The sequence below is a fragment of the Dermacentor andersoni genome, chromosome 10 (assembly GCF_023375885.2).
Source record: "Dermacentor andersoni chromosome 10, qqDerAnde1_hic_scaffold, whole genome shotgun sequence".
NCBI classification, from domain to species: Eukaryota; Metazoa; Arthropoda; class Arachnida; order Ixodida; family Ixodidae; genus Dermacentor; species Dermacentor andersoni.
In genome coordinates this window covers 113,794,213-113,822,018 of record NC_092823.1, presented here as the reverse complement: position 1 = coordinate 113,822,018, position 27,806 = coordinate 113,794,213, and the positions used below count along the sequence as shown (strand labels likewise).

Sequence of the window (27,806 nt, the reverse complement as noted above, 5' to 3'; positions counted from 1 at the left end):
TGCGGAATACAACCAACCCTTATATATAGCTTTCGTTGATTACGAGAAAGCGTTTAATTCAGTTGAAACCTCAGCAGTCAAGGAGGCATTACGGAATAAGGGTGTAGATGAGCCGTATGTAAAAATACTGAAAGATATCTATTGCGGCTCCACAGCCATCGTAGTCCTCCATAAAGAAAAGCAACAAAATCCCAATAAAGAAAGGAGTCAGGCAGGGAGATACGATCTTTCCACTGCTATTCACAGCGTGTTCACAGGAGGTATTCAGAGACCTGGATTGGGAAGAATTGGGGATAAGAGTTAATGGACAATACCTTAGTAACTTGCGATTCGCTGATATTGCCTTGCTTAGTAACTCAGGGGACCAAGTGCAGTGCATGCTCGCTGACCTGGAGAGGCAAAGCAGAAGGGTGGGTCTAAAAATTAAATCTACAGAAAACTAAGGTAATGTTTAACAGTCTCGGAAGAGAGCAACAGTTTACAATAGGTAGCGAGGCACTGGATGTGGTAAGGGAAAACATTTACTTAGGGCAGGTAGTGACCGTGGATCCGGGTCATGAAACTGAAATAATCAGAAGAATAAGAATGGGCTGGGGTGCGTTTGGCAGGCATTCTCAGATCATGAACAGCAGGTTGCCATTATCCCTCAAGAGAAAAGTGTATAACAGCTGTGTCTCAGCAGTACTCACCTACGGGGCAGAAACCTGGAGGCTTACGAAAAGGGTTCTACTTAAATTGACGACGACGCAACGAGCTATGGAAAGATGAATGATGGGTATAACGTTAAGGGGATAAGAAGAGAGCAGTTTGGGTAGGGAAGAAACGCAAGTTAATGACATCTTAGTTGAAATCAAGAAAAAGAAATCGCCATGGGCAGGGCATGCAATGAGGAGGGAAGATAACCGATGGGCATTAAGGGTAACGGACTGGATTCCAAGGGAAGGGGAAGCGTAGCAGGGGGCGGCAGAGAGTTAAGGTGGGTGGATGAGATTAAGAAATTTGCAGTGACAACATGGCCACAATTAGCACATGATCGGGGCAGTTGGAGAAGTATGGGAGAGGCCTTTGCCCTGCAGTGGGCGTAACCAGGCTGATGATGATGATTCCGCGAGCATGCACTGGTAGTACGGTAACACGTATTATTCAGCGCGTTTCCGAAATCTGCTTACACAAGACACCCTGTTATCTTGAGCGGTTGCATTTACGACGAGCGCCGTAGTCACGGGCGCGTGCAATTATTTCGCCAAAATGGCACTTTATTACAACAGCAATAAGCAAAGCCAACGCCCAAGTCGCCGACTGTGAAAAAGAAGAATAAAGGGGAGGGTCTCTAAAAGCGCGAAGTAGGGCAGAAACGCTACACATTTGCGTTATCGCCACAACAGTGTCGTCGCCCACTTCTGATAAGTTCTGGCTCTTTATTCAGCCATGCTAAGGAGACACTTTTTTTAGGCATATAAAGCGTCCTTATCATATGGCCTTTAAACAACGTAGTTCAAGTAGATACTGCTTCAGCTTCATTCGTGCTTCTAAATGACCTGACAGTACTGGAGGCTTGCGTGCGGACAAAATGGACTAAAAAAGAAAAAAAAGAAAGGAAGAGAGTCTGTTGCCTTCTGTCGGGGACTGCTTTCAAAAAAGGCTCGCGAAGACGTTAGGTCAGGCTTAATCAGGCCTGACTGACAGTCTACGTTACACACTGAGGTAAGTAAAGCCACTGCTCTTGATTCAGTCGGCGGGTTAACGATGTGTTCGTTACAAATTCAACGGCGCATGAGCTCTAAAGTAGGTTTACGCGGTAGTTGCGGTTACAAGGAAACCAGAAAAAGTACTTAAATGCACTGATATGCGATTTGACCGACCCTCGAACGCAAAAGTAAGAACACATCCCGAAATTAAGCACGGCCCGGCTTATATGGCTGATTGAGAAAGAAGTGCTAATGGTGTCGGAGGGCCGTCAACACTCCGTACGTCATTATAAGCCAGTGGACATTAATTGGTGGGCTGTACCGTTGGAGGTGCAACTCGGGAAAAGACCTAGTAATCTCGTTACACATTTTTTTTTTAATCCATTACAGACACGAATATTAATATCGGGGCATAGTGGCTCACGACCTCATTCACCCTTATATGTATCAAATATTTCCAATGACAAGGCGCACCAAGTGATAACGCCGCTATGTGCTAATAGCCGAAGATCACGTGCACAGCGTCGCAGACGCACCTAAAAAGAAAGAAAAGGCAAACGAATGGGACAGCTAGCTACATTGCCAGAACAAACAAAATGAAGAAATGACACGCAAATGAAACCGCACAAATGCACGGGGATCCTCCCCCCTCCCCCCTTTCCGAACCCCACAACCTATGACTCACACCAAAGCCCCACCGGCTTCCCGCCCCAACTTCGAGCAGACAGGGCTCTCTATCGACCCAGCCATGGGCGTCACCTTCCAAACGCCGGCGACAACTCAGCCAGACGGGGTGCGACCCCTAGGCCAGACAAAAAGTGCGGCATTCGAAGAATGTTTCGAATCAAGTAGGTACAGTGCGAAATCCTCACACTCAAAAATATTGAAAAGAAGGGCCCCTTGGCTTACGGCATCGAGTACTGCAGGGAAGAGAACGAAGAGCCGCTTCGCGTATTCAAACATCGTGTCTTTGAAACGCGTAGAAGCTCGGAAACGTGAATTCCGCGTTCGATTGGGAACGAGCACGGCTAAACGCACACGGTGATACGCTATCGAGCTGTGCAATCGGGTACGCATGCTTCGAACGTTGAGGGCAATGCGGGCCAAATTTCGCAAACATTGCAGCAAAACCGCGAGGCGGGCGGCGAACGACGACGAAGGGCCTGTCTCGCGAGAAAAAAAGAAGGAAAGAAAGAAAAGAAATCGCGCCGCTTGCCGCCGCAACGAAAACACGTTTTGTGACTCTTCGCGACTTCTTCAAGGGAGGAGCTAGTGAGGCTTCGGCTGGCACCATAACCGGCTGCGCTTGTTTCAAAGCCGGCAAAAGAAAGAAAAAAAAGAAAAAGTTCGCGTTTCGTCCGCCCATCCTCCCAGACCCAACAACCACTTCGCGCCGAGTCTTGCGTACTACGAAACTTGTGTACTACGTAATTTTCACAGCAAAGAGAGCTCGCGAGGAAACAGGATGGTACACGCTGCACCATCACAGCACTCGTTGGCGGAGCAAAATTAAGCGTGACGCGGTTTTTCAACGGCAAACACGATGCAACGAACTCGTCGAAGGCCGTCCACACCGGCGAACGTAGGGCGGCCCGATGTTCGCCCCCACGCAGTGCTATCGGCGGCGAGAACGCCCTTCTTCAACACTGTATTTTCGCGCTTTGCTGTCTTTTCCTCCCCCGAACGCCGGCACATGTGCGATAACGCTGTCGTCAGAAAACTCCCCGCACCACGAAGATCGTCAAGTTCAGAAGCGCAAAACGGACACCGGCGATCCGGGCCGTCGGCAGCCTCTGCACGAAGCACAGAAACAGGGCGCCGCTTTGCACTTTCCCCTCCTCCCACTGCCATTTGGTGCCACCATTATTAATCGACGCCGGCAGACGCCAGCAGGCCTGCCTGCCTGCATCCCCCTCCGTCTGCTATAAAAACTACGGCTGCGAGAAAGCGAATGCGTCGATCGCCCTCCTCGGCCGCTGAGCGGGCGCCGCGAAAAATCGTGCGCGAACAAAAGGCTTTGTATACGAAGCGCGCGCGCGCACAGAAACGGGCGGCCCGCTGGCGAGACACCCACCGGCGTGCCGTGTTTCGGTCCCAGCGTGCGTGCGTGCACACGTCTGGCGTGCCGGCGAGCACGCTGAACAAACCACCGGCGAGGCGACGGCCGGCATCGGATCTCGTCTCCTCCTATCCGGTGGCTCCGGCGAGCAAACGGACGTTGCCCGACTGAGACTTTTGATATCGGCGAGACGAAGCGCTCGCCGGGTAAGAGCCGGCCGGATCGGGTGCAGGCAGGAGCGCGAGTCTTTTTTTTTTTTTTTTTTTTTTATGCAAAAGTACACTCACCTAGGGAGGGTGTGTCGTCCGTACACCCGGAGCTTGCGACGTTCGGCAGATGCTTGTTTTTTTCCGAAGAATCGTTCGATGCGAAGTGGTACTTGCGGGTAGGTGCTCGTGCTTCGTAGGTAAAAAACGGAATCCAGAGGCGTCGGGCTCGCACAGCTCACAGTCGCGCGCCGGACGGAACAAGTAGTCGCACGGAGGAGTAGGCAAAAAACGCCGGCGGCGACGCGACAGGGGGAGCTATCGCGCACGTTTTGGTGAAGCGACGACGACCGACCGACACACCGGGACGCGATGCGAGATCTCCCCGGCTTCTCTCCTTCCTCCTCCGCGCGAGCCGCTGTTTCCCCTCGCCTCTCATAGACGGCGCCCCACTCGTCGCTCGGCCAGGGTGGCCAGTTGGGGTTACCGCTGGATTTGGCGAGAGAGCAAAAAACGGAGAGAAGCGCATCCGCGTTTCGATATCCTGGCTTCAGGTGGAGCCTCTTGCTCTAATATGGGGGGCAAATTCGCAAAACTGACCTCCTCCTCCTCCCTTATTGGTAGTGAGCTTGCGGATGTTTATGGTGGTCTCACCTTCATGGAGGAAATAACTTCATTCAACCTTGCTCACCTTGGAGAAGGGCGATTCTACTGCGGATAATGTGAAAAGCACCTTGCGATGTTCGATTTTTTACGTTATATGTGGGACGTCAAAGGCGGAGACTATCAGGGGCGAATTACAGAACGTCTACTGGTTTCGCTTTTCCATGGCAACTGCGTGAGCCAGATAGCGAGTGCAGAGAACGAAATGTCCGTTGTAATTCAGACACCCACTTTATTAGAACAAGGGTCATTAGGTTTGTGGGGCAGGTATCGGCATGCTAAAAATTTGATTGTACATATTTAGTGCACTCTCAGACAATTTCGCACCATTTGGGGCTTCTATGTTGTTCCCCAAACAATAATCGCATCATGCTTATGAAGCTTTGGCTCAGGTTAGAGAGATAGAGATAAAAGGAAGGCAGGGATGTTAACCAGTCAAGAATCTGGTTGGCTACACTGCGCTGGGGGAAGGGAGAAGGGGAATAAAAAGAAGGGAGAGAAAGAGAGAGATGGGGTAGAGAGCCGTGCACGAACAACACTACAGGGGTTCCTCTCTAAACACATGAGAAAGGAGAGATCGTATTTCTCGGCAACTACTCAACCAAATTTGATGAGGTTTGTTGCATTTGACAAAAAAAAAAGTTAAGATCTAGTGACTACTGGAAGCTGATTTCCTTATTTAGGCGGTCAATGTTGTAATTAAAGTTGTTCAAAATAAAAGTTTTTCTGATAACGAAACTAGCAGGTTTGCAACTGTGTAACTAAGCAATGAAAACGTTCACCATAATTCTGTAAATTCCATCAAATAGCACATCTAAACGCGGACAAAAGTGAAGTAATTTACATGGCTCCTGAATAAACTATAAATATGTCAGTAGGATTTTCGCAGCACCCTTGTAAACATTCTAACAAATTCACGTAATATATGTTAATGTACAAAATTTGTCCGCTTTGAATATTCAGAAGGGTGCAGTCGGCAAAACTGCGATATCTGTTCTTGGTGAAAAGATAAAGCTTCCTAATCTTCGTGCGTTTATTTCCTTTTTTTCAATGTTGTCCATCTCGGGCAATGCTAATAAACAAATGGAAAGCTTACATCAATAGTTCGCTTCGAACAGCCACTAGAATTTAACTTTCGCGCTCAAACCCAATCAACCCAAACAAAGGGTTAAACGCAGAAAAGCATTTCTGCGTTTTACACTTGTTTGTACAGGCGGCATTGGAGTTGGGCCCGAGCTAAAGCTACCTCTTAACGCTCCTCACGAACACTATTCGCGTTATCAGCGTTATCAGCCCATTTCTGACAGGAAAGCAGAGAGCCCACAATTTTCAAGAAAGGAAACGCAAGCGAAAGTGACGACTATCGTTTGCGACAAAGATACGCTGCAAAGTGTGCAAAGTTTTCTTAATATGTGCACAGTATTGTCTTAAACATTCTTACATACTACAGGGCTTACGTATGTTGCCACCAAGCAATAATCGTCACCTGTACCTGCGTTTCCTTTCATGAAAACGGTGCGCTCGTTACTTTCCTGCCAGCAATGCTATGCGCCGCTGACAACGCGAATGCAATTCGTGACCTGAAAGTATAGGGCGAGGAGCATTAGGATGAAGGCAAGGCACGCAAGACAGATGAATATCTTTTGAGGACAAATCCCAAAGGGTGCAAACATTTCTTAGGGCGTAATCATACTCGATCTCAAGGCAACCGCAAACACGCAGCACACGCATGCTAACTCCCCGTGAAGCCATTCCCTTCGCTTTTACCCGCTCAGTATAGGCCTAACACGTGACCTTTGAGACTCGGCGTATGGGTCGACAATGTTTGGTTGTCGTTAGTTTTCAATCGTACGTGCTTGTTCGGTTGTCCTGCTGTAGCTCTGCCTGCATCACGTGGCTTGCATATCGGCAGTACTAAAACCTACCGCGCGCTCTGACGTAACGATCATGTGCTCGGCCAATACGTTAGGCTTCAGTCATGATCTCCTAGTGACTTCCATCCTCTGCGATTCCACAAATAGTTATACGTGTAAGCAAAAAACTAAAGATTCCTAATAGCCTATGTAGGGCCTCCTGTAGTATGGGCTGACTACCACAACATGGTCGCGCAGAAACAACGCCTGACGACCATTGCCTCCAACCTGTGCAAAACCATTCGTGGATTCTGTCTCGTATCAGACAGTGGCCTTTTGTTTTTCGCATCCGTGCACTTGTTCGTCACGCCACTATAACCATCTGTACTCCGAGAACACAGCGTCAGGCGACTCCAGTCCATTGGCTGGTAAAACTTATCGTCGACAAACAACGCTCCCAGGGGGCCCAGATAAAGTTATAGCTAACCGATAAACAGCGGTTTGCGTCTACAAAAATAGCCCAAAGACAAACGGATAACTCAGGACAGAGAACTTCATCATCATCATCATTAGCCTGTTTTAACAGCGTTTTTCAAGCAAAGCTTGAGTTGTTTCACTCGTGTCGGCATCGGTGTTGCCGTACGAAAAGACTCAAGCCGCGCGAAAATGAAAATTGCTCGTCGGGCTGTGGATTTAAACCACGGACCTCCGGGTTGCGGACCACCACGCTAACCGATTCCGCCACTGTCGGCTTTTCTTTTCAGCCTTTTTATTGCAATGACCAGATACGAAGGGGTGACATAACGCGTTAATTTTTTTTTCATTTACGGTCTGCATTTTGCATAAATGACAGACTCAGCCACTGTCGGTTCATCATACGCGCCCGTTAAAGCGGGGTTTTATATGCACGACGAAGTAGACGCCGCGCAAGGCGCGAGCCAATCACAGGTGTCCTCTCCCTCCGGAGGAGGAGGGCGCGATCGCCTGTTCGCACACCTCGCAGCCGCCGTTTCCCGCCAGTTCATGCCCGGCAGTCAGATGGGGAGGCCGCGTGTGGTTCGTTTTGCCAAAGAGCAGGCTGCGTTGAAGGAACGGAAGCGGGACGCGCGTCATGCGTTCGGCTGAAGAACAGGCAGCGTTTTACGAACGCCACTGGGAATTCGTTCGAGAAAGGGCTCGTCGTCGACGTGCCGCCCTCACCGTGAAGGAGCGCTAAGCCGAGGCGTTACGACAACGAAGACCCGCGGATCCCGAGCTTCGCTTGCAACCCCTCTTCACAGTAGTGGAAGGGCGGTCAATTTCTGCTTATTTTTATTTTATTTTTTATGGCAGGGCGAGGCCTCTACCAGCGATTTACAGTTATCCCCAGTCACGCACGAACTAAATCCATCTTGTGCCTGCAAGTTTTCTCGTCCCTTCAATCCACTGAATCATCTGCAAACCTCGACTGCACGTTCCTTCCTTTGAGAAGTTGAGACGCGTTCTGTTACTTTATTTAGCGCTACCGGTTATGTGCTCTAAGCGATAGTTCTATCCGACGCCACTTTTCCCTTTTGATCTCAATGACACTACAGCTACGTACACCCGTTTCATCTGATCCATGCCACCGTGTTGCAGTTTCTGAAAGTTGCGTCTACCGTTTTTGTTGCAACGCTCATTGCGCAGTCTTCTGCTTCTTCTCAATCTGATTTGCCGCTATTCATGTTTCAACCCTATACTTCAGTACCAAAAGATTGCAATGTCCCTTTCATGACTTCTTGGCACGTATGGATAAATGCACAATTGTATGACTTCTAGAGGCTGAATACCACTAACAAATTCGTCTCTTGAGAGGTCATGGGACATTGCCATAGCCTTCTTCATATTAATCGCTGAACCTATCTGTGCTAAGGCCTTCAATTATTTGTTGCATGTCAGCCCCAGTATTCCTGAAAAGAAATTCTGCCAAACCACGTGCAAAGCACGCGCATGCTGTTCTTGGCAGCGCGCGCGCATGTCTCGTCAGGAAGATCAATATCTTTTGGAATGCGTATCTGGCGTTCAGAACCCCAGTTCATATGGCGCACATGACCGTGGTCCATTTTCAGACTTATTGTACGGCGCTCAATACTCAGATTGGCTTCATTTGGCGACATTCAGTGTCTGATGATGCGATTTTGTGTAGTTTGCACGTTTACATGAGTAGCCTACAGCTTTCATCAGGCTAGCCCTGCGTGATTTCTTCAAGGTCGTTCACCTGTGAATCATGGAGGAAAATCGCACATTTTCATGCGCGTCTGCATGACATCGGTATTTATGTCACTGCTGATGTTGGCTATAAACCTAGAGGTACCATTTGAGTCTTGCCACTGTAAGCTTGTGAAGAGAAGTACTGTTTCCTTGTGCCTAACCAAGGCTTTATTGAAATGGTCTGCCCATTCCCCACAGCTTAGTATCGATGAACAAGTAGTTAAGCCAAGATCTGCATAGTACACTGCCTCGTTTTTGATAGCCATGGCAGAAACTGCGATTAATAAGAAAAAGGAAAAGGACAGGCGTGAGGAGATAAAGCCGTCATGGTTCCGAAAGTGCCTAAAGCAGCGGTGGTGCAATACTTACACAGCATTTCCTACAGCCTGGCAAAATGTAGCCTCAGAGAATGGCGTGAGACAAATGCTATCAGCGCCGTGCAAGCTCTCCAGCCTCTGCAAACGCATAGCTCCAAGTGAAAAAGACACTAGCAGTACATGTGCAAAGATACACGCCACCATGTTCACAAAATGGGCCGTATCAGTCGTGTAGCGAATACCTTTGCCATCTGGCCGTGTCTACACATCGGTCAGACGGGCCTATGCGTTAATGACAAGCTGCGTGAACCCCGCCATCACCTCTCGACAAGCACTGGTGGCAACTTACCTCTGCATTGGAAATAATGCGGTTGAACTACACATTTTGAATCTAAATATCATCGGCAAAGGATGGTCAAAAAATAATTCGCTGACCATTACGACACTTATAACGCGACATTTGAGCGCAGCTCTACACGTGTTTTCATTTCGAGATATATTGAGGCAAAGAACTTGAGAGCGACGTGTAGCAGAGTGGACGATCGCCGAAAATCTGATCTGCTGGTCAATCTCGCGTCGGCTTTTATACATGACTCGTCGAAGGTTCCCGTGTAATCGCTCGTACCACGTGGCTTCCAGAAAGCATTACATAATTCGCCTCGCGCATACAATCAGACTACAAAACAATCGCAAACCATGACAATCGAAACAAACGCGAACGAGACCAAATCAAGCTAACCAAACAAGCGAGAGCTGACGCGAGCAGATGATAGTACAAAACGAGCGGTTCGGCTGAGTCCAGACACGAGTATGCATCTAGCGGTCGGGCGGGTCCGCATGTATGGTCCGCATGACACCAGTTCCCCGCGCGTACGTCACTGGAAGAGCCGCTCTCAATGGTCTCCGCCGTTTGTGGCTCGCGTCTTTCACATACCGCTCCGCGTTCGCTCTTTCATCTTTCACTGCGTTCGTTCGCTCAATTACACCACGACGATCGCCGCAGGAACTGGCTCCTGAGAACTGCGCTATAAAATGAACGTGAAATCGGGAAGCGTACCTAATCATAAAACAGGGCAGAAGTTCATGCGTTAGTGACCCCTCAATTCTCGTCACAGATAAAGCGTTCGTGTTTTTAAACTGCTGCACGTTTTTCCAATCTGTATTGTAAGACGGGTTTTCTGGATTTTCCTTATTGCTTTACTTGGTGGGAGCTAACGCAGGCGCCGCTGGTCCGATGTCCAGAGCTACCAGGTTACTTTTGAATAAATTTCAGTTGTAGGACGACCGCCTGCCTCCAGTTCTTCCTCATCGTGTAATATTTATTTACTGGTCTCATACCTACCAATATGAACGAATTCGCCAAGCAAACAACGTTACCAAAGATTTTATTCGTTTCTGTATGCTGTAGATGGCATTTGTAACGGCCTCTCGCATTCTCCGGAAATCCTGGCACTGCTATACCAAGTGAGCAGCGTTCGAATCGTTTCCCTCTCGCGCTGTGCACGTTACTAAGTGCTTTTCGCAGCTAACTCTGTCGATACCTACCACCGACTAAAGTCCATGTCCAATCCCGACAGCATCACATTTAGTCGTTTCAATAAGAGAACTTACGCTATGTTACTCTGCCTCGCTCTCTTGACTGACGCAAAAGTATGTACATTTGGCACCGAGAAACGGTGTCACCACCGCCGAGGAAACGACCACACATTCTTCAAGGGTTCAGCTCTTTTTAATTCCGCACCGGCGTCAACTTATACTTTTCAACATTTTATTTACAGGTTGTCTCGCCCATCCTCACCATTTGCAGAGGTGGTGCAACGAAATAAAAAAAAATAACACTATGGAAAACAAAACACAAAGCTATGGACCCACATATCGTGCAGGGTGTGTGACAGATGTATCTTCTCTCTTTTTTTTTCTATCCCCATCTCTCTTTCTCGCTCTGTTAAATGTCTTCGCGGCATGACATACATGTCATCGAAAGGTCATACATTCGCGCGTGAACCACCCCGTGGTACATCTACCCCTGAGCGAGGGCTAGAGGTGCACTGAAGAAGAGTCCCAGCTTTCCAACACTGAACACTGAACGCTTCGCTCAAAAAAAGAAAAAAAAAGAAGAGCAGCACACCTCAAACTCATCACCAATAACATCTTCATCATCACTCATCCAAGTGGGTTCAGCGCCCGAAGCTCAACAACAGCGGAGCATGGGAATTGGCAAGGGTCACCACTCGCCACTGGATTGTGGAAGCTGAGAAACACACTGCAACATCGTTAAAAGCACGTGACACTTTCATGAAAGAAGGGGGACAAAGAGAAAGTTTAAGATAGAGCGAGAGAGAAACACAAAATAAAACACCATGTTATGTAGCTGTACAGACTCCGAGCCGAGTTCCCGGCAAATCTAAGCATCTTTTGTGTGCCGGGGGTGGTCATATGGACTACTTGCGGTCGGCGATAGAAATGTACGGCCGCAGGAAAAAAGATGTGAAGGGGGTCCCACAAACGTTTTTTTTTTCTCCTTTTTGGTCTCGTGGTTTCTAAGTGTCAGTGAACACACTTGGGAGTCCAGAGGAACGACGTTGCCACTGCGCCACGGCAATGATCCATGTTTTCGACGTTGTTTTGTGTAACATATAAGCGCTAGTATCACTCGGGAAGCTATGGCAGGGACGAAGTGAAACGAAACAAAAATAACAATGCACTGCGAAAAGTTTGATGGGCCGCCTCGCAGCTGCATCGGTGTCAACAGCGAGAACTATATTGTGTCTATACAGAAGCATCCTTCTGCACGTCGCCTAAGTGGAAAAGAAGTCACACATCACGGATGAACAAACGCTCACTGCGCGAGGTAATCTGTGCACAGCTATATGTCCTTGGATAATTAAACAGTGATCTAGTGTGCCAGTGTGATCGATGGTGTTTATACACAGAATACGAAAATCAGAAATGAACAAAGGTGAACGCGAATGAACCCGCTCAAGTCACTGTGCTGAATGTTTCTCAAAATGTGAACATGACCGCAGCACTCAATTAAAGATGACAAATTTCAAAAAAACGCACGAGTATTATACGTGTATAATGGTGTCTCGGCTCTGCTTGGTTTCCGGCGAAACAGGAAATTGGACTTCAACGTGGTCCGAAGGAAGCGCCATCTAGTCGCCTGTTTACATACAGCGTGGGCCAATATGAGAGGGAACACCTGATTTTCTTATAAAATGGTTTGCCATGAAACAAGAAGTGTATCATGAGGCACATACCCAAACAGGAGAACTACCAATCATGTACCAGGAAGTGCGATTTCAACTTCTATATTTGCCTACTTGAATGAATAAAGGTGTTCTCCTTCATACTGGACGGGCTTTCACTAACTACACAAGTATAAAGAAGAAGAAGACCCCCCCAAGAAACAAGACGTAATAAAGAATATACGAAGTCCTTCCACCCAAAAGTGCCACACTACACAAGTATAAAAAAACAGCAAGAAAAACAAGACGTAATAAAGAATGCACAAAGTCCTAATGCCCAGAAGTCCTACTGTCTCATCGGACCAAAATTTATTGGCTCTTAATCCTGAAAAGGTTATTGGCAAAAACCGACAAGGGGTACTTCGGGGATACAAGCGTGAATGCATGCGAGTACCTTCTTTCGTACACACCATGGAGAATAGCCAGTCTAAGTTCGTAAAGGCATGTGATCAACCGTTTCACTCACAGGTTTTTAGATATTTTTGGCATCTCTCACGTGCGGGTTCAGCGGATGAGAATTTATCACGCTTGACTATGTGGCACGACGTAATAGCATTTTGTAAGACGGCGACTTTCCGGCCCACTGGCAGCGTGTTGCTCTGCCTGTTCAAAAGGAAAAAAAAAATCAAAGAATACTAAATTGACCAGCATAGCAAACTCTAAGTTTCACAGAAAACTTTTGCCAGCCTTCAAGCTTTCAGCGTTGTGGGCATGATTCGAGAGTACACAGTTTATTGTTTATGCTTCGTCCAAGCGTGCTGAGGAATTTGGACGTGCCTCACTGTCTAATCTAGCTTAAGACACTGCCTAAAATATTACACTATGTAGAGCCAAACAACGAAGGTGGAACAAACTGGCAACTTAGTTCGACGGAGAGGCAAGGCTATATTCGACTTTCATGATTTCTGCAGTGTCACTGCCCGAGCTTCGGGGCTATGAGAAAGATTTATCAAATTCTATATTGGCGCGAATCCGGCGCATTTCATTCTGCCCTCAGGAAGGCAGGAAGGATGAAACCGACGGTACTCGTTACTCTCGATTCAGAAACCAGGAATAAATGTTCTTTTACCAAGGTGGTAATGGTCAGCAATAATTGCACGTTCAAGCTGTTTGATAACCACGCGTAAGACATGCAGAAGGAATGCTGAGCGTTTGATTAAAAAAAAGGAGCACACCACGGTAAGTTTAACATGAACAGAATGAGCCGTTCAACAAACCGCTTGTCATGGTTTTACAGGGTATACACTCCTAATGACAGCAGCGGGAAACGCTACGCCACGCGACAAAAATCACGTGTTTTCATTTCGTCATCATGGTGGAATGAGGTGGTCGCAGCTCCGGAGTTTTAAACCTGCTTGGTCGCGACGATGGCTCTCTCACTTGAGTGTGCAATACGAGTCATTGTTAGTCAATTCAAGCTACATTGACTCGTGGCAATCTGCAACATTGGATCAACATTGGATTGCGTTGGCTAGAGCAGTTTTTTCATGGGACACACTTTCAGAAATGCTGACGCTTTGTTCAGAGGCTCCTAAGTTTGATTTAGCTACGCGTTTTCACTTTTCTCTCTCAAGATGTTTAAGAGTGTGCATGCGGTGCCGAAACGTCACGTGATTCGGGGTTCGGACGCACGCTCGACGGAACATAAAATGCCAGCGCGACCATAACTTAAGCTCTGACGGTGTTAACACGATGGTACGCAATCTACATGTCTTTAATGTCTCTTCAGCAAATGCTCATGGTCCGCATACGATTTTTATGCCTCACTTCAGTTCTTTTAAGACTAGAATCCCGGACTATAATGGCTAATTGCATATTACTACGTCTCCAAATGCCTCCCGTTGATGTCACTAATGAATTAGTCATATGTAGTGTATTTGTGCTTGTTATGTGCAATAAAAAAAACATCGTCTAGTACAACTGTACATAAACCGCCCTAACTTGACATAGTTCCTACGCTGTATATGGTGAAAGGCAGCGGGAACACTAGAGAAAAAAAAACGGGCTGAGAAGTGTTTCGGTTTGTTGAAATGCCTGGTGCAAACACAAGTGGTGGTGTACGTCGCAGTTTAAAAGAAATGTACTTTAAGAGAAAGAAATATAGGGGTTCGACTGCGGCGCGCTACATGAGTTGCGAATATTAAATTGAGCCCAAACAGCAACAGGGAATCGGTTTATAGACCGGTAGAGCATTCTTTCAGAACTGAAGTTCATTCATTTTTTGGGGAAGAAAATTGATTACGAGTGGAGAAAACGAAGGCCGAACTTCTCGGTTTGAAATTTTTGTGCCCAACAAAGCCGGCACGTCGGTGTGACGTCAGGAAATATTTGTCATTCTGGGGCGTCTCGGCACCGTAAATGTTATTGTAGCTCGAGTCTTCGGCTGCTCTTAGAACGCAATGCGCGCGGTGCTGCTATCGTAAGACGTTAATTTCAGCGATCCTTTCATTTTGCCTTGGACGACCGTCACGTCAACGCGACAACTGCGCATGCGTATCACTTACACGAACAGACGCGCGCGCGGCGGAATGCGATAGCGGTGACCTCGCCGAACACAACGCTCGAACTTTGCCACGAGGGTGGCTACAGGACGCGTGGACCGAAACGGCCTGCTCGAACGCCACACCACAGTCACCACAGCACTGGCGAAAAGCGGATGCGGGCAGCGTACGACTCCCGTCTGCAGCTGGGACAAACAGATGGCGTATCACCGATAACAGCGCGAAAGCAATGCTTCCTTGTATCGCGTTAGGCTTAGTGATCCCGCGCTCGACCGGCAACGCTGTGTGCTCACTCGCACCCTTACACCCACCGACGCCGCTCTCTGAGGCCATATCATAGAAAATAGGCAGCTTCAGTTTGGGTACGCGAACAGGATCGCGTGCGTGACGTGACAGGGGCCACCAGTGCACTTTCACACGTTGCGCAACGTACATTTTATACGCCCCTTTTTCACGATGAACGCAGGCCTTTTTCGTATGCGATGCTCAAGCTATGAAGGAGACGTACTAGACGTAGTGCGGCGAAATACCAGAGGATGTGGTCGCGAGCAGCAGTGATGGTGGCGGCCTCTTGTGACGTTTTGCATGACGAGAGCAAGAAGAACTCTTGTTCGAATGGGTGGGAGTGTTTACAGATTGTATGGTGGCGTAAACGTGTCGGCGGCGACAAAACCGCCACGAGGTTAATCTTATTATTAGGTTCCTGATGTTTTTTTTTGGACAACAGAGTATTGCAGCGAACTGGAGCGGAGGAACGTTTATAACACGCTGGTTGAACACGGCGTCAAAATATGGAGCCACTACTTACTCACATACGTATTGCGGTGCGCAGCGTACGCGTAACATAGACACATCAGCAAGAACGTGTACCCGAAGACGTAGACACGGCGTTGTTGACGAAATGTTGCGAAACCGCAGTGCTTAACCAATGCGCGCAGAAGTTTCATTTCAATGAACGATTGTTTTTCACCTGTCTTCTGGCACTAGCGTGCAGGCAACGACATAACAACCACAAAGGAATCCTGCCGATTTTCGAATAGAAGAGCCAATCATAAGAATGATTCTAGCATGTTACAGTCGACCACTGTGTTGTAATATGTCGACATCGGTGCTGCTGCTGAAGTCCTCCTCTATTTCCGACATTCGTACGTCTACGCTAACCCGTTACTGCTATGCTAAAACTCTCCAAAAGAGAGTTTTAGCTGTCCTAACGCGCACTATAGGTCAACAATACCGGAACACCGGATACATAGATACATTACAGATGATGATGATCGATGAGAAGCGCGCGCAATGTTCGCACATTCTCTTCTAAAACAACGCGTTACAAAGGATTTTATGTCCTGTTAATGTTCTCGCAGATGCAAAACGGTAGGCGACCCTAATCTTTGACTTAAGTGTCTCTTAGTGGCCCTCGCACCTCGGCGTTGGTGTTCTTCAGGTTAAGCGAGCGAACGTCTTTTCCCTGGCACGATATGCGGGCGAGGAGGGAGGGAGGGCGAGAAGGAAGCACAGCGTCCGCCATCTGGCGGGGCGTAGCCCCCTAGCGAGCGGCGCACGAAGTGCACCTTACGCGCCCTCTCCGGTGCTGACGTCAGAGCATGTAAAGAGCGCGAGCGCGCAGTTGCGAGCAAGCGAGCAGGTGCCCGCCGGGAGAAGAGAAGCGAGAGAGGAGGGAGTGAGGTCACATCCGCTCTGCTAGGCAGATGTTCAGTCAATGCGAGGAAACCGTCTTCCCTTAATTAGGCGGTTAAATATCATGCCACCTTGTGTGTGACGTCATTACTTGCGCTTTATACTTCTGGGTTTCCAGGAATTTCGGAATGTCGTTCTCATGTGCCAGGTCTCCAAAGTCTACACTTATGTGCTTTGGTGAGCGGTAATCAGCGATGAGTAATTAATTATAATTATTCCAGACACTTCAGTAACTTAACTTGTAATGAAACATATGGGCTTATATCATATCTATATTGAAAGACCCATGAATTTGTAGTGTACTATTTTTATTTTTTTTTCTCATTTACTCTGAATTTCAACCCCGGCCGTCTCAGGAGAACCGGAAGTGCTGCGCGAGAAACAAGAGTGTCACTCGATGGTCGTGCCACTAAAAGGGCAAAGAAATTCACTGCGCACTAAATATCGTTGGTGCCTACACCTTGCGCTAGCAGATAGGTAGAACCTGGCCGTACCATCCAGTTATGGTTTTCTGTGCTCTATCTCACGCCAGCGTCACGATTTGGCGCCACCTGCGTTACTGCGGACGCCTGCATTGTTCCGGTACTGCGTAAGCTGTGATACGTTTACGGACAGGCTGAAACACTGTAATATTTTCGCTTTACAACTTCGATTTGCGATTCGGTTTGCGCCATATGATAGGGCAGATCGAGCTGTGCATGCAAACTTAATTCAAGCTCGACGATAATCAACATGGACACGATAGCAAGCGTTCGCTTGGTTCGTAGTGTCGCACGGCGCCTCAGAGTCTTGAATGCGAAAGATAATGAAAATGTATTGACGTGAGACAACTGCGCACGTTCACCACTACCAGTGTTGCCAACCACCGGTGTAAAGTATGATACTTAGAATGCCAATCGTAATGTTTGTAGAAGCAAATTTGTAAACTCTTTACCTTTGCTTTCCTCATAAAACTGGTCGCTCCATGGGCATCACGTCTCAACAGATTTAGCTAACCTTAAATGACACGAATATCAAACAACGCTTACGGAAGTGAATTATGTGACAACTCGAAAGGTAGAGGTAGATTCAATAGAGAAAAATTTGGCATCGACATGGTTGCAGCACAAAACAACAAAGGCGCCTATCGGGTTGCTCTAATGCTTACGCTGGCAACGGTAATGTCTACGACGTTATTTTTTTGTCGAATGAAAGTGATCAGACTTTGAGTTCCTATTTTATCATGTCCCACGACACATGCACACACACGTTAAGACTAAGCAGCATCACTGAGCTTATGACGCATAACAAAGACGAATTTCTTATTCTCCGGGCTCACAAAACTAACAGGCAAAAATCCTAGGCTTACACACTAAAGATACACAGAGTTAGCATCACTGTGAATTACAGGCTTGGATAGAGCAAGGTATGCAGGCTTGCCACAACGGGTCATGCGCAAGGAGCTTCAAGGCATTTCTTGCCGTGTGCAGTAGCACTGGTATCGCACAGAGCTCGTCACCGCGGCCACCATTTGCTAGAACAGAAATTGAGGGTCGCTAAAGCTCCCTATTTTGCCTGCATATTGAAGCCTGTTGGTAAGATGTCTGTCAACTCAGCGAGCAAGCAACGCCACCACAGTTCCTGGTCCGAAGTGTGCACTTCCTGCTTCACGACGCAGTATGGACAAGGAACGAAGAAGAAAAAAAAAAGTATGTCACAAAAGTGCTTACGTTCTTGCGCGGTGCTATGTTTTATCGTATATGTATACCGCAGCTCCCTCTCTTTGCACTGGCTGCTCATTTATCTCGTTTACTATCCTAGTATATCTGAATCCTATTATATCACCATAAAACGAAAGACGCAGGGACCCTGTACGCCAAAGACACACTTGGAAAAACGGCTGCAGAGAGGTAACAATGACAAAAAAAAATTAACAGCAGAGCAAAGGCGCTGACAAAACATATCTGGCCACAGCAAAGCCATAGTAAACCTTGAAACGCATTATAACACGCTCTCCTCAACAAAGAAAACTTAATGTGTTGGATCACCACTATCGCGCAACCACTATGCGAGTATGTAGTGATTAATTGCTCAGTAAAAGATGGGGGAGGGGGCAACAATCATTCAACACGGCAGGAGTGTGAGCATAGCTGCAAGGAACGTCTAGGATAGCATTCTGGCTTAGTGTGCTTCCGCGGAAAGCAGGCGCCGTAAAATCAACTAGTTGCAAACGACATAAAAGGACGAAAAATAATTTGGATCCCTCGAGCGGCACCTGGGGTCTCCCAAAACCATCAACAAGCAGCATGATTTCAGTTGATGTGGCAGAGCACTAGAACATTACGAGAACGCTTTGCTGTAACTATAGCTGACAATACATAGCTACGAAACCACACCAGCTGCGAACTCCGTAGACCTCTCATGTATAAAAAAACCAGTGTGGAGCTTTGAGATCAACGTCTGGCAATGTGCGGACTGCAACGCCGCCTGTGACAGTCGAACCAATCAACTAGCGCCGGAGATTGTCGGCGAAGGAGGGATGAATGGTCGATTGTTTCGTGCTAATACTATAGGTCCAGCTTTTGTACTTGTACAAATGAACTACCGGAGGGGACCGGCATTTAGATTTTTGTATTGCAGAAAGTTAGAAAAACTGAATACGTTAGAACCTCGTCATAATGAAGTTGCATCTGACGCGAAAATTCCGTTTTTATATGCGATATTAGTTATAGGCATATATTCATTACGCGCTAGTAGCAGCCAGAAAATTTTTAGTGGACTTCGTTATATCCGATGCTTCGTTATATCCGTTATCGCTTCGTTATGTCGATGCTTGATTAGCTGTGCTGATCTGGTTAAGCGCTGCGCGATGCACTTCTGGTATGAACGTAAATGGAAGCGTCTGCTAAAATGTGGGTCTACAGTTGCTCACCGTCCTTGCTGGGTCATCAAAATTCTCAAGAGTGTAGAGTGTGTCCTTACGCGGCACCTATACCCTAACGTTGACGGTAAACCTTTCGATGCCTCGAACCATTAACCAAACACTCGCCACACGTTCGTTCACTCAACAGGTGGTACATTTTCTGTTGTGTAAATGACTGCAAATCGTGACGGGTCAGAAGCAAAAGTGTTTGCAGCATGCAAATGGCATTTATGGTACCTGGCTCACGACTCGTGATAGCATTGCTAACAACCGGGAAACGGAACCAGAAAGTGAAAGCAGTTGAGCGCACTGAAGGTCATAAAAGTGCTTGTCGAAATGAGCACTACAAAGAGCACTTTCAGAATCTGCCTCACGACACGTGACAGAATTATTAACGAGAGGAAAGCAGAACAATAAGGTGAAACCACTTAAGCGCACTGGACTCTATAAAATCGCGCCTCGAAATGACGCTTAAAGACTGGCTCCAGAAGTAAACGAAAGTGCAATGATTTTCGTTAGGAGGGACTAACTATTCGCTTGGCCAAACAAGATGACTCTCACATGAGTGCCGCGGAACAAGAACACACCTGTACCGCACGTAATGCCCCGAACCCTTCATAACGCACGCGTGTTGTAAAATGAAGTATGTGTAAATGGTTAAGAGCTTATTCTAATTGGCCCTGATTGTGGAACACTCCAATGCATTGTTTACATTCCACGAGCCATTAAAAAATGCTGAACGCATGCATCCTTAGTTATAAAGAATATAGATGAATGTTTGTACTTAAACAAATGTCTCAATGGAGCGATTGCAATACTGAAGCGTACCAAAAGGCAAAAAAAAAAATAAAAAAATTGACTACTTCAGACACAATAGAAAGAATACCAACAACGTAATTTTTTTTAGCTTTAGATACACAACGTTTCACAAACAATGGGTTACAGTATGAGAATCATGGGATCTATCATCTAAAACCCTTAACAGCAAGTAGAAAAAGCGAGCTGAGTAATCTTACAATGAAAAAAGTTTACATGGGTATGGCAACACAAAGCAAATGAATTCTGTGAAAATCTCCAACGTGGTCGATGTTTTATGCAATGAAAGGCTGCCAATTTTCCTTTGCTTAAAAACACAATAAGTGACGCCTCCAAGCTGATGGTAATTTCCCCAGTAGGAACAGTGGTTTAGTAAACTCCAACGAATAGCGTAATTGCTAGGGCAGGCTCTGTGGTGAGTGATAATCTAAGTCATTATTGTCAATTAATTTTCACCAACGTTCCATTAATCGTGGTAAATTCGGGACAGCTAGCAACCACACTACTACCACCATCTACACACTTTTGGGGGATATGATCACCATAAGGGGATTGTACCAAGGATTGTGTGTTAAAATTAGTTGATAGAAAAACCCGAACCCAAATGGCAGCGATAAGGAAAACGGTCTGCGCAATTTTTATCCACATTGCAGTGAGTCCCACTACAAAGTAAAGTAGCAGCTCAGTCATTGCTAGTATTTATGTAAGAAAATCAACGAGCATTTATTCAAGTTCTATTTACTCATCTGTACTTGTTGCAGAAAACAAAATTAGATGACATTAAGGTTTAGCTCTATGCCACTTCCTCTAGATTCATTACACGATCAGGGTATGAGAAAACTAAACAAATTAGCAAATGCAGACAAGTAGATACGACATCGCTTGACACATCGTTGAATTCGACGAAAGTGTACAGTTATTGTTGTCCGTGTATGTGTGTACACTAAATAAGAATTGTTAAAAAGAGTAGGTAGCTCTTTCATAATTCGTCTACCGAGTATAATAGAACTTAAAGAAGCAATCCCAGTTAAAAAAAACAAAAACACGAGAAATCTTCTGTTGCTATCAACAAACTGATGACCTCTGACAAGACTGGGGCAAGCATAAACAAACAAACAAAATAGTCGTAACGAGGGCAGAGCTGCCTTCGTGAAACAAGAGGTAGCGTAGTGATAGACTAGAATAAACCCGCAATATACTGTAAGCGACGCTCAAGAATGACGACAGCCAAACAGCTTTTGATTTATGCTGTGATGAAAGTACGAATAACAAAACATGCTGGTGCATACCTGCACCTTGTTGCCTAGTTGTCACGTGGATACGAACATACATTGCCAAACTCCGAAACAGAGAACGAGAACGGAAACGAGAACACTCGTCAGATAGTTTTGCCTACCAGCAGACAAAACCGATGCGATTCCCCAATGTTCACACTTCAAAGGATTCCTAGCACAACACAGAAATGAGCGCGTAAGTCGGCGCGTTTATATACTACGCATTGCACTGACTAGCAGATCCTGGCGTCCTAAGCCTCGGTAAGCTACGAGCGGTGGGTGAAATAAAGGCAGCGAACAAATTATAGAGGAGGTGGTCGATATAAAACACTGCGCTCTGTGACGCAAAAGCCGGACTCATTGGCGGAACGGCAGTACCCTCTTTCCGCCCCTCCTCACCTACTGTGTGAACACACACACGGCGGGTCATTACGACGCGCCGATGCCATTTAAGCTAAATCATAAAACTCGGTTCTCTGAGACACTGAAAAGGCAGTACGACCTCCTGCTAAATCGACCGCTTCCGACGCGGGTTGCACACAGCTCCTATTGATACCTTGAAAATAAGTTTCGTGGGCACGTAATGTCCCCGTCAAAAAAACGGTCCACGCATTGAGAACTGAAAACTACAAGGTGTACCTTCAAGCCGAGTAATTCCTTATTTCTATGTTGCAAGACCAGTGGCCCTGCAACAGCACGACAGGCGACATAGACCCGCCCCGGCAGCCCATTGGCTACGGCGCTGTGCTACCACGCACGAGGTCATGAGGTGCGATTCCCAGTTCCAATGGCCGCATTGCTATATCGGTGGAATGCAAAATGACTTCCGTTGTTAAAATTAAATTTGCGCAAGTTAATCCCATACGACTAAAATTTATCCTGAACACCAATTACTACATCTCCTAGCCAAAGGGCTAAAAATCAATGGGAAAATTATACGAGCTCAAGGATCTGCTCTTAAAGCCCCAGAAAAATAAAAGACTGATATATGTCGCAAATGTGCCCTAATAAAGGAATATCCATATGTTCTGTACCATAAAACTATACGACCATATGGGTTTATATTGGTTCATACAGATTTTCATACCGGATCATATAGGATTATGGATGCAGGATATATGCGGCATACGGGATATTTCATTGGGGTGCGGTAACCCACAGTAACGTGATCGCATGCAGATGTGTATGCATGTGATATGATATCAATGCATTATGCTTGTCAAAAGATCCCACGTGGCCAAAATTAACCCGAAGCCCCCCACTGTAGGACGTCCCTTGTAACTCAGTGTCTAGTTGCGAAACGTTAAACCCTATACTTCAGCGAAATTTGGTAACCTCATATGTTATTTAACACAATAATTAAGCTTATACGAAATGTGCAGATTTTGTTCAATATGTGCCTTTTCTTTCTGAGAGAGCAGCCTCCGAGGATTCCTTTAGCAGATGCGCAGTGGTCTCCAGTCCGTGCCAGTCGCCGTGCCGGGTCCGCATTGCCCCCGGCCTGCTTTAAATATCGATTTCTACGTTTCACACGTGGCACCCTCAGCGAGGGTGACGGGTGACGACGCTCTCGCATTGTTTTCACAATCGTCTCTGCCACAGTGGGGTACCGCAATGCTAAAGTGGTGGGCTCGCCTTTCGGTTATGAGAGGGAGAAAAAAAAAAGTCTGGCAGCCACCGATGATGCCCGCCTGCGTAATGTTCAAGCGCCTGCCGACCAGTGGAAGAAGTGTTTGCTCGCCAAGCTCGTTGCCGAGGAAGAAAACAGGAACGTAAGAAGACACGTCGGCAAAGAAAACAAAAGCTGTTCAGTACAGAGCACTGGTTTTCACACCAGGCGCCATTTGGTCCTAGGAAGGCTTCGGGAAAGGCGCCGACTGTCACTCTTTCTGCAAACCGCCGATAGATGCCGCCTCCAGTTGCCGACTGGTGGAGTTACTGTATATGGAGTAACTCTATCGAAAGGTGCTCCGGGTCGCGAAGTAAGCGTGCTGGTCCGAGCGCTGACGCCCGAATGCCAGTGGCGCTACGGAGACATCTGGCGGCTCCATCCGGTACGAAAGCTTCAATGATGAGCCGCACGAAGAACGTTGTCCGAACTGGCATCCACTCTCGCGCACTGTGACGAGTACGCAGATGGATCCTGGATCCTTGGGGAATATCGTGCGACTTCGCTCAGAATAATTGCGCCAAGTTCAATCTCTTCGGGACACCCTGCGCGGCATCTCTTGGAAATACAGCTGCGTGGACGTCTGAAAAGTTGGCGTGAGTGAAGAAATAATGGCAGATACTGGCCGTGCCCTGAAATGCAAATGGAGTGACAGAGGGCGACATATATGCCGTTCTAAAACAAGCACAAGAAGGGTCGCCTGGAGCAGGAAACTTTTGTCTGGCTCACAAGAGCAAGGAACAAGAACAAGCTCAAAAACATCCCCTGGAAGGTGATGTCTAAATCTCGCAACCATAAGGACTGCGTGTGTAAAGTCCTTTGCGCGCTTCTGACCCGAGCCGGCTTCAAAGCGTCAATTGCAATTCTAGGGCACGTCCGCTTACTGCAGCATCATTCACGCAATCCGCGAAAAGACAAACTTTCGCAAAGTCTTTGAACTGGTGGGTCGTCAGCCTGATTGAGACATCACGCTGACGTCACACATTACGCAAGCACAGGCGCCAAGCGGAAGGAGCGACAGCCGGCGTTCCGGGACGAGGCTCGTCACTTCTGCGTCATTCGTGCAATCCGCGACCCCACGAGCTTTCGCGAAACCCCCAACTATTAAGACGTCACGCCGATTGTGACGTCACGCACTGCAAGAGCGTAGGCGCCAAGCGGCAGGAGCGACAGCCGGCACTCAAGGACGCGGCTCGTTACTGCAGTGTCATTCGCACGATCCGCGACCAGGCGAACGAACCTTCGCGGAACCCTTCCAACTACTGTGACGTCACGCGCTGCAAGAACACAGGCGCCAAGCGGATGGAGCGACAGCCGGCGCCTTTCTGCCAGCATGCGCGAGCCTTCGGGGCGAGACCGGCGAAGACGTGTGTGTCTGTCTGTGGTGTGTCCTGTGTACCGAGGGCCTGCTCCTGATATGATGATTGTCGCCAGAGGCTGTTGTTTCTCGCTGGGCCCATCCTCTCGGCGGCGGTGGTTGGGTGGGGGGAGTTGATCTCAGGCGGAGCGCCCCAGCGGTCGGTCTGTTTCCAGGAAGAACCTTCCTCGGTTGAAGGGGGGAAGCTAGACCGTTGTTCGCGACCGGGCGTCGCTGGTCCTGCGCTCAGCGGTGACGGCGGAAGTGGACGTGGGTGTGACGCACCAGAAACAACAGCGTCGTCGACGGCAGCAAGCGTCTTCGCACCGCCCTGCGTCCTCGCAGCACTGCTAGCAGCTTCCTGACTGGATAGGGCAAAAAAAAAAGATAGCGGATTAGATGCAGTTGTAAGACCTACATAAGCGGCGGATACTTCCTTATACAATCAGCGTGAAAAGTTTACAAATCATCGTATCCGAGAAAAAGTTGAATTTGCGGACAGTTCCAGAGCTTAGTCTGAAAAACCCGCACGACACTATCTTGTTTCCATATGCTTAGTACAAGATGGGATTCCGAATACCTGACTACGTGCACAGGCTCTTAGATATATTAACGTGTGTTTGTTTTGATAGACCTCGTATTCCAGAAATATTTGACGCCGACTGTACCTGTAGCGTAACTTCGGTTAGTAATCGGCTGTCTTAAAGAGGAAAATATAGGAAAGTTCCTTGTTTCAGCACTGCAACTGTAAACCGCGGCCGTTCACACCTGAACGGCGGCCAGCAGCGGGAGATCCCGAATGGGTATTCAAGAGCAAGTGGGAAGACAGGAGAGAGGATAAAAAGATAGGAGAAAAACCTATTTGCATCTATTTGCAGATACGAGCCTAAGAAAAGTTCCTACTTAGTTCGCGTGTGCGCAAACACTGGCCAAAGTGTTTGTTTCACGCTCTCTGATACGGTTTCTGGCGACTGAGCAATTGGACTCAACATATGACTAATTGCAAGGACCAATGAGTGGAACCTGACATACACTGTGTTTTCCGTCGGCGATAGACGCTTTACATATATGCCACTGTGAAGGCAACGGTTTTCTTTACGCGTTCACTGTTTTGTTTTCCAAGAAGTGACCCAGCAACACGGAGATTCTCGTGCACAGAAAAAAAAAGTCGGCGTCCCAGCTTCAGAACTATGGGAAGCAAAAAAAGAAGCATTTTGGAAGTGATATGGTCTAAGACGTCTCTGGCAGCCGGAGTCAGAACATTACCGGCCTACTCGACCCAGTTAGTCTCGGTAGCTCAAGGCGGCGTCACTGCCACAAATTGCAGGTGTATGCTTTGCACGATAATTAACATCTGCCGATATTCACGGTATACGCAGCCAGACCTCTGGTTTCGCACACAGTACCAGAACTCAAAGCGTTCCACAAGGTTCTTATAGATCAAATTAATATACTCATGAAAGGCGAACAGGCATTCAGTGCGCATTACACTATATACGTATGACCTTAACATATACGCACATTAAATGTCGTCGTTTGGAAGTGTATGGGTTTAGAGGAGCTGAATGAGCACTGCCCGACATCAGCCCATCCACTAGTGGTTAACGATTACGCTGCCTTACAACACCTTCGATCTTACGAACAGCATAAGACAAACATAGAAAAAAGAAGACATCAGCTACAGTGACAACTGGATTCACGGTGCCATCATCGCGGGCAAAAGGCCACGGTGAAGGCCAAGACAGTAGTGTAGATACAACGGTTGAGCCAACGAAAGGCTACGTGAGATGGGCGTGTATTTCTCGTTGTATCTTTGAACATTTTCTTCCTATGAATTGACAGCAGTACACCACCTACATAAGCTACACTGAAACGGCAACAGATGTGCACAGCCACAGGACTCTTGTTTCCACAAAATTTTAACCCGAGGCATTCTTGCCTGAGCATACAGCCACTTTCTGACAGGCGAACCTGTCTCGTCGTTTCCATGGGCCGATCCCCGTGAGAGTTCAGTGTATATTATGTGCCACAGGTTATTTGCCACAGGGTTTTACTTAAGCTTTCAATCTTGTATACTGACACTTGAAAGATTTTCTTAATTACTAAAAATATAGACACTACAGCCCGTGCCCCGTGAAAACACTTCGTCCATAGTACATCTGAATCGTGTCCCAATGTTGATGGACCATTTTGGAGACAAATGGGACATCCGGTCTTTCGACGTCCAGTTTCGGATATCTTCACACGGATGTCCCAAGGATGTAACACGTCGACCTGTTTCGCATATCCTACCACGGACGCCCAAAAGCTATGCCACACGAACTTTCTTCGGCATACACGTGAATATTTGACCTCCGGCTGAAGCTTTGAGATTCTTCGTCCCAGAATTACGTTTTCTCACATGTTCAAATTACCATACGAAGCTGTCCTGTCTGCAGCTTGCATATGCGTTGACATTACGAATTTTCTCAGCCAATTTAATTTGCAAATGTCAGTTAGTTCAATAAGCCGCTTGCGCTTGGCGGAAGGGCTAGAAGCATGAGGAGTATGCTGCACTTGCGCACACGTACGTGGGCGCGTACCGTGTAGACACATCGTATCCGTTCCTGATGCGTGGGCGCTCTGCCCGTTGCACCTGTCCCAAAGCGTGTTGTGACAGTAGTAGACATGATTACAAACCCGCCGCGGTAGCTTAGCGGCTATGTGTTGCGCTGCTAAGCACGAGGTCGTGGGAACAAATTCCGGCCGCGGTGGCCACATTTCGATGGAGGCGAAATGCAAAAAAATGCCCATGTCCCGTGCATTGTGGACAGGTTAAAGATCCCCTGCTGGTCAAATTTAATCCACAGTCCCCCACTACGGCATGTCTCTTAATCAAATAGCGGTTTTGTCAGCTAAAATCAAAGAATAGAACAGACATTTTAATAAAGACTATGCAAAATACCATGACATATTCTGTAAAATGCATACAACATGGCCCCATGACATCGCTCGCGCACATGCAAGGGCTGTCCGCAGGCCCCAGAAAGTGCATCCAAACGATCATGAGACGTATTCTACAAACCTTTAGAACATACATGTCTTGGCAGTGGATGTCGATAGGATATTCATTGGACGCCATTGCTGTCATTGGACAGTCTCTGTATAACCGTTCGCTACACAACAGTTAGATTATTCACATAAGCGATATTTACAAAGCACGAATGCTTAGCATTACGTAGACAACAACTGCGGTTGAGTCTGCCTAAAGTTATAAAAAATTTCTCCTTTGCTGGGCGAAATCAAACTCGCGTTTCCATCGATTTTTTACGCATTTTAGAGCACATTTA

General features: G+C 47.3%; 2 protein-coding genes across 5 annotated transcripts in view; both read right to left on the bottom strand.

Annotated features, from left to right (window-relative positions):
* Window positions 1-4,354, bottom strand: part of LOC126544724 (uncharacterized) — a 115,596-nt gene extending 111,242 nt beyond the window's left edge. Inside the window, exon 1 of the mRNA XM_050192181.3 lies at window positions 4,035-4,354. The gene's annotated coding sequence lies outside the window, so the exon portion shown is untranslated. The remainder of the gene's footprint in view (window positions 1-4,034) is intronic.
* A 6,368-nt stretch (window positions 4,355-10,722) lies between these two features.
* The window catches only part of LOC126544723 (cGMP-inhibited 3',5'-cyclic phosphodiesterase 3A-like), a 343,612-nt gene continuing 326,528 nt past the window's right edge, over window positions 10,723-27,806 (bottom strand). For all 4 annotated transcript variants that reach the window (XM_050192179.3, XM_055077818.2, XM_055077819.2 and 1 more), the window contains one exon: window positions 10,723-24,842. In XM_050192179.3, coding sequence (XP_050048136.1) covers window positions 24,828-24,842 — 15 coding nt within the window. In that variant the 3' untranslated portion in view covers window positions 10,723-24,827. The remainder of the gene's footprint in view (window positions 24,843-27,806) is intronic.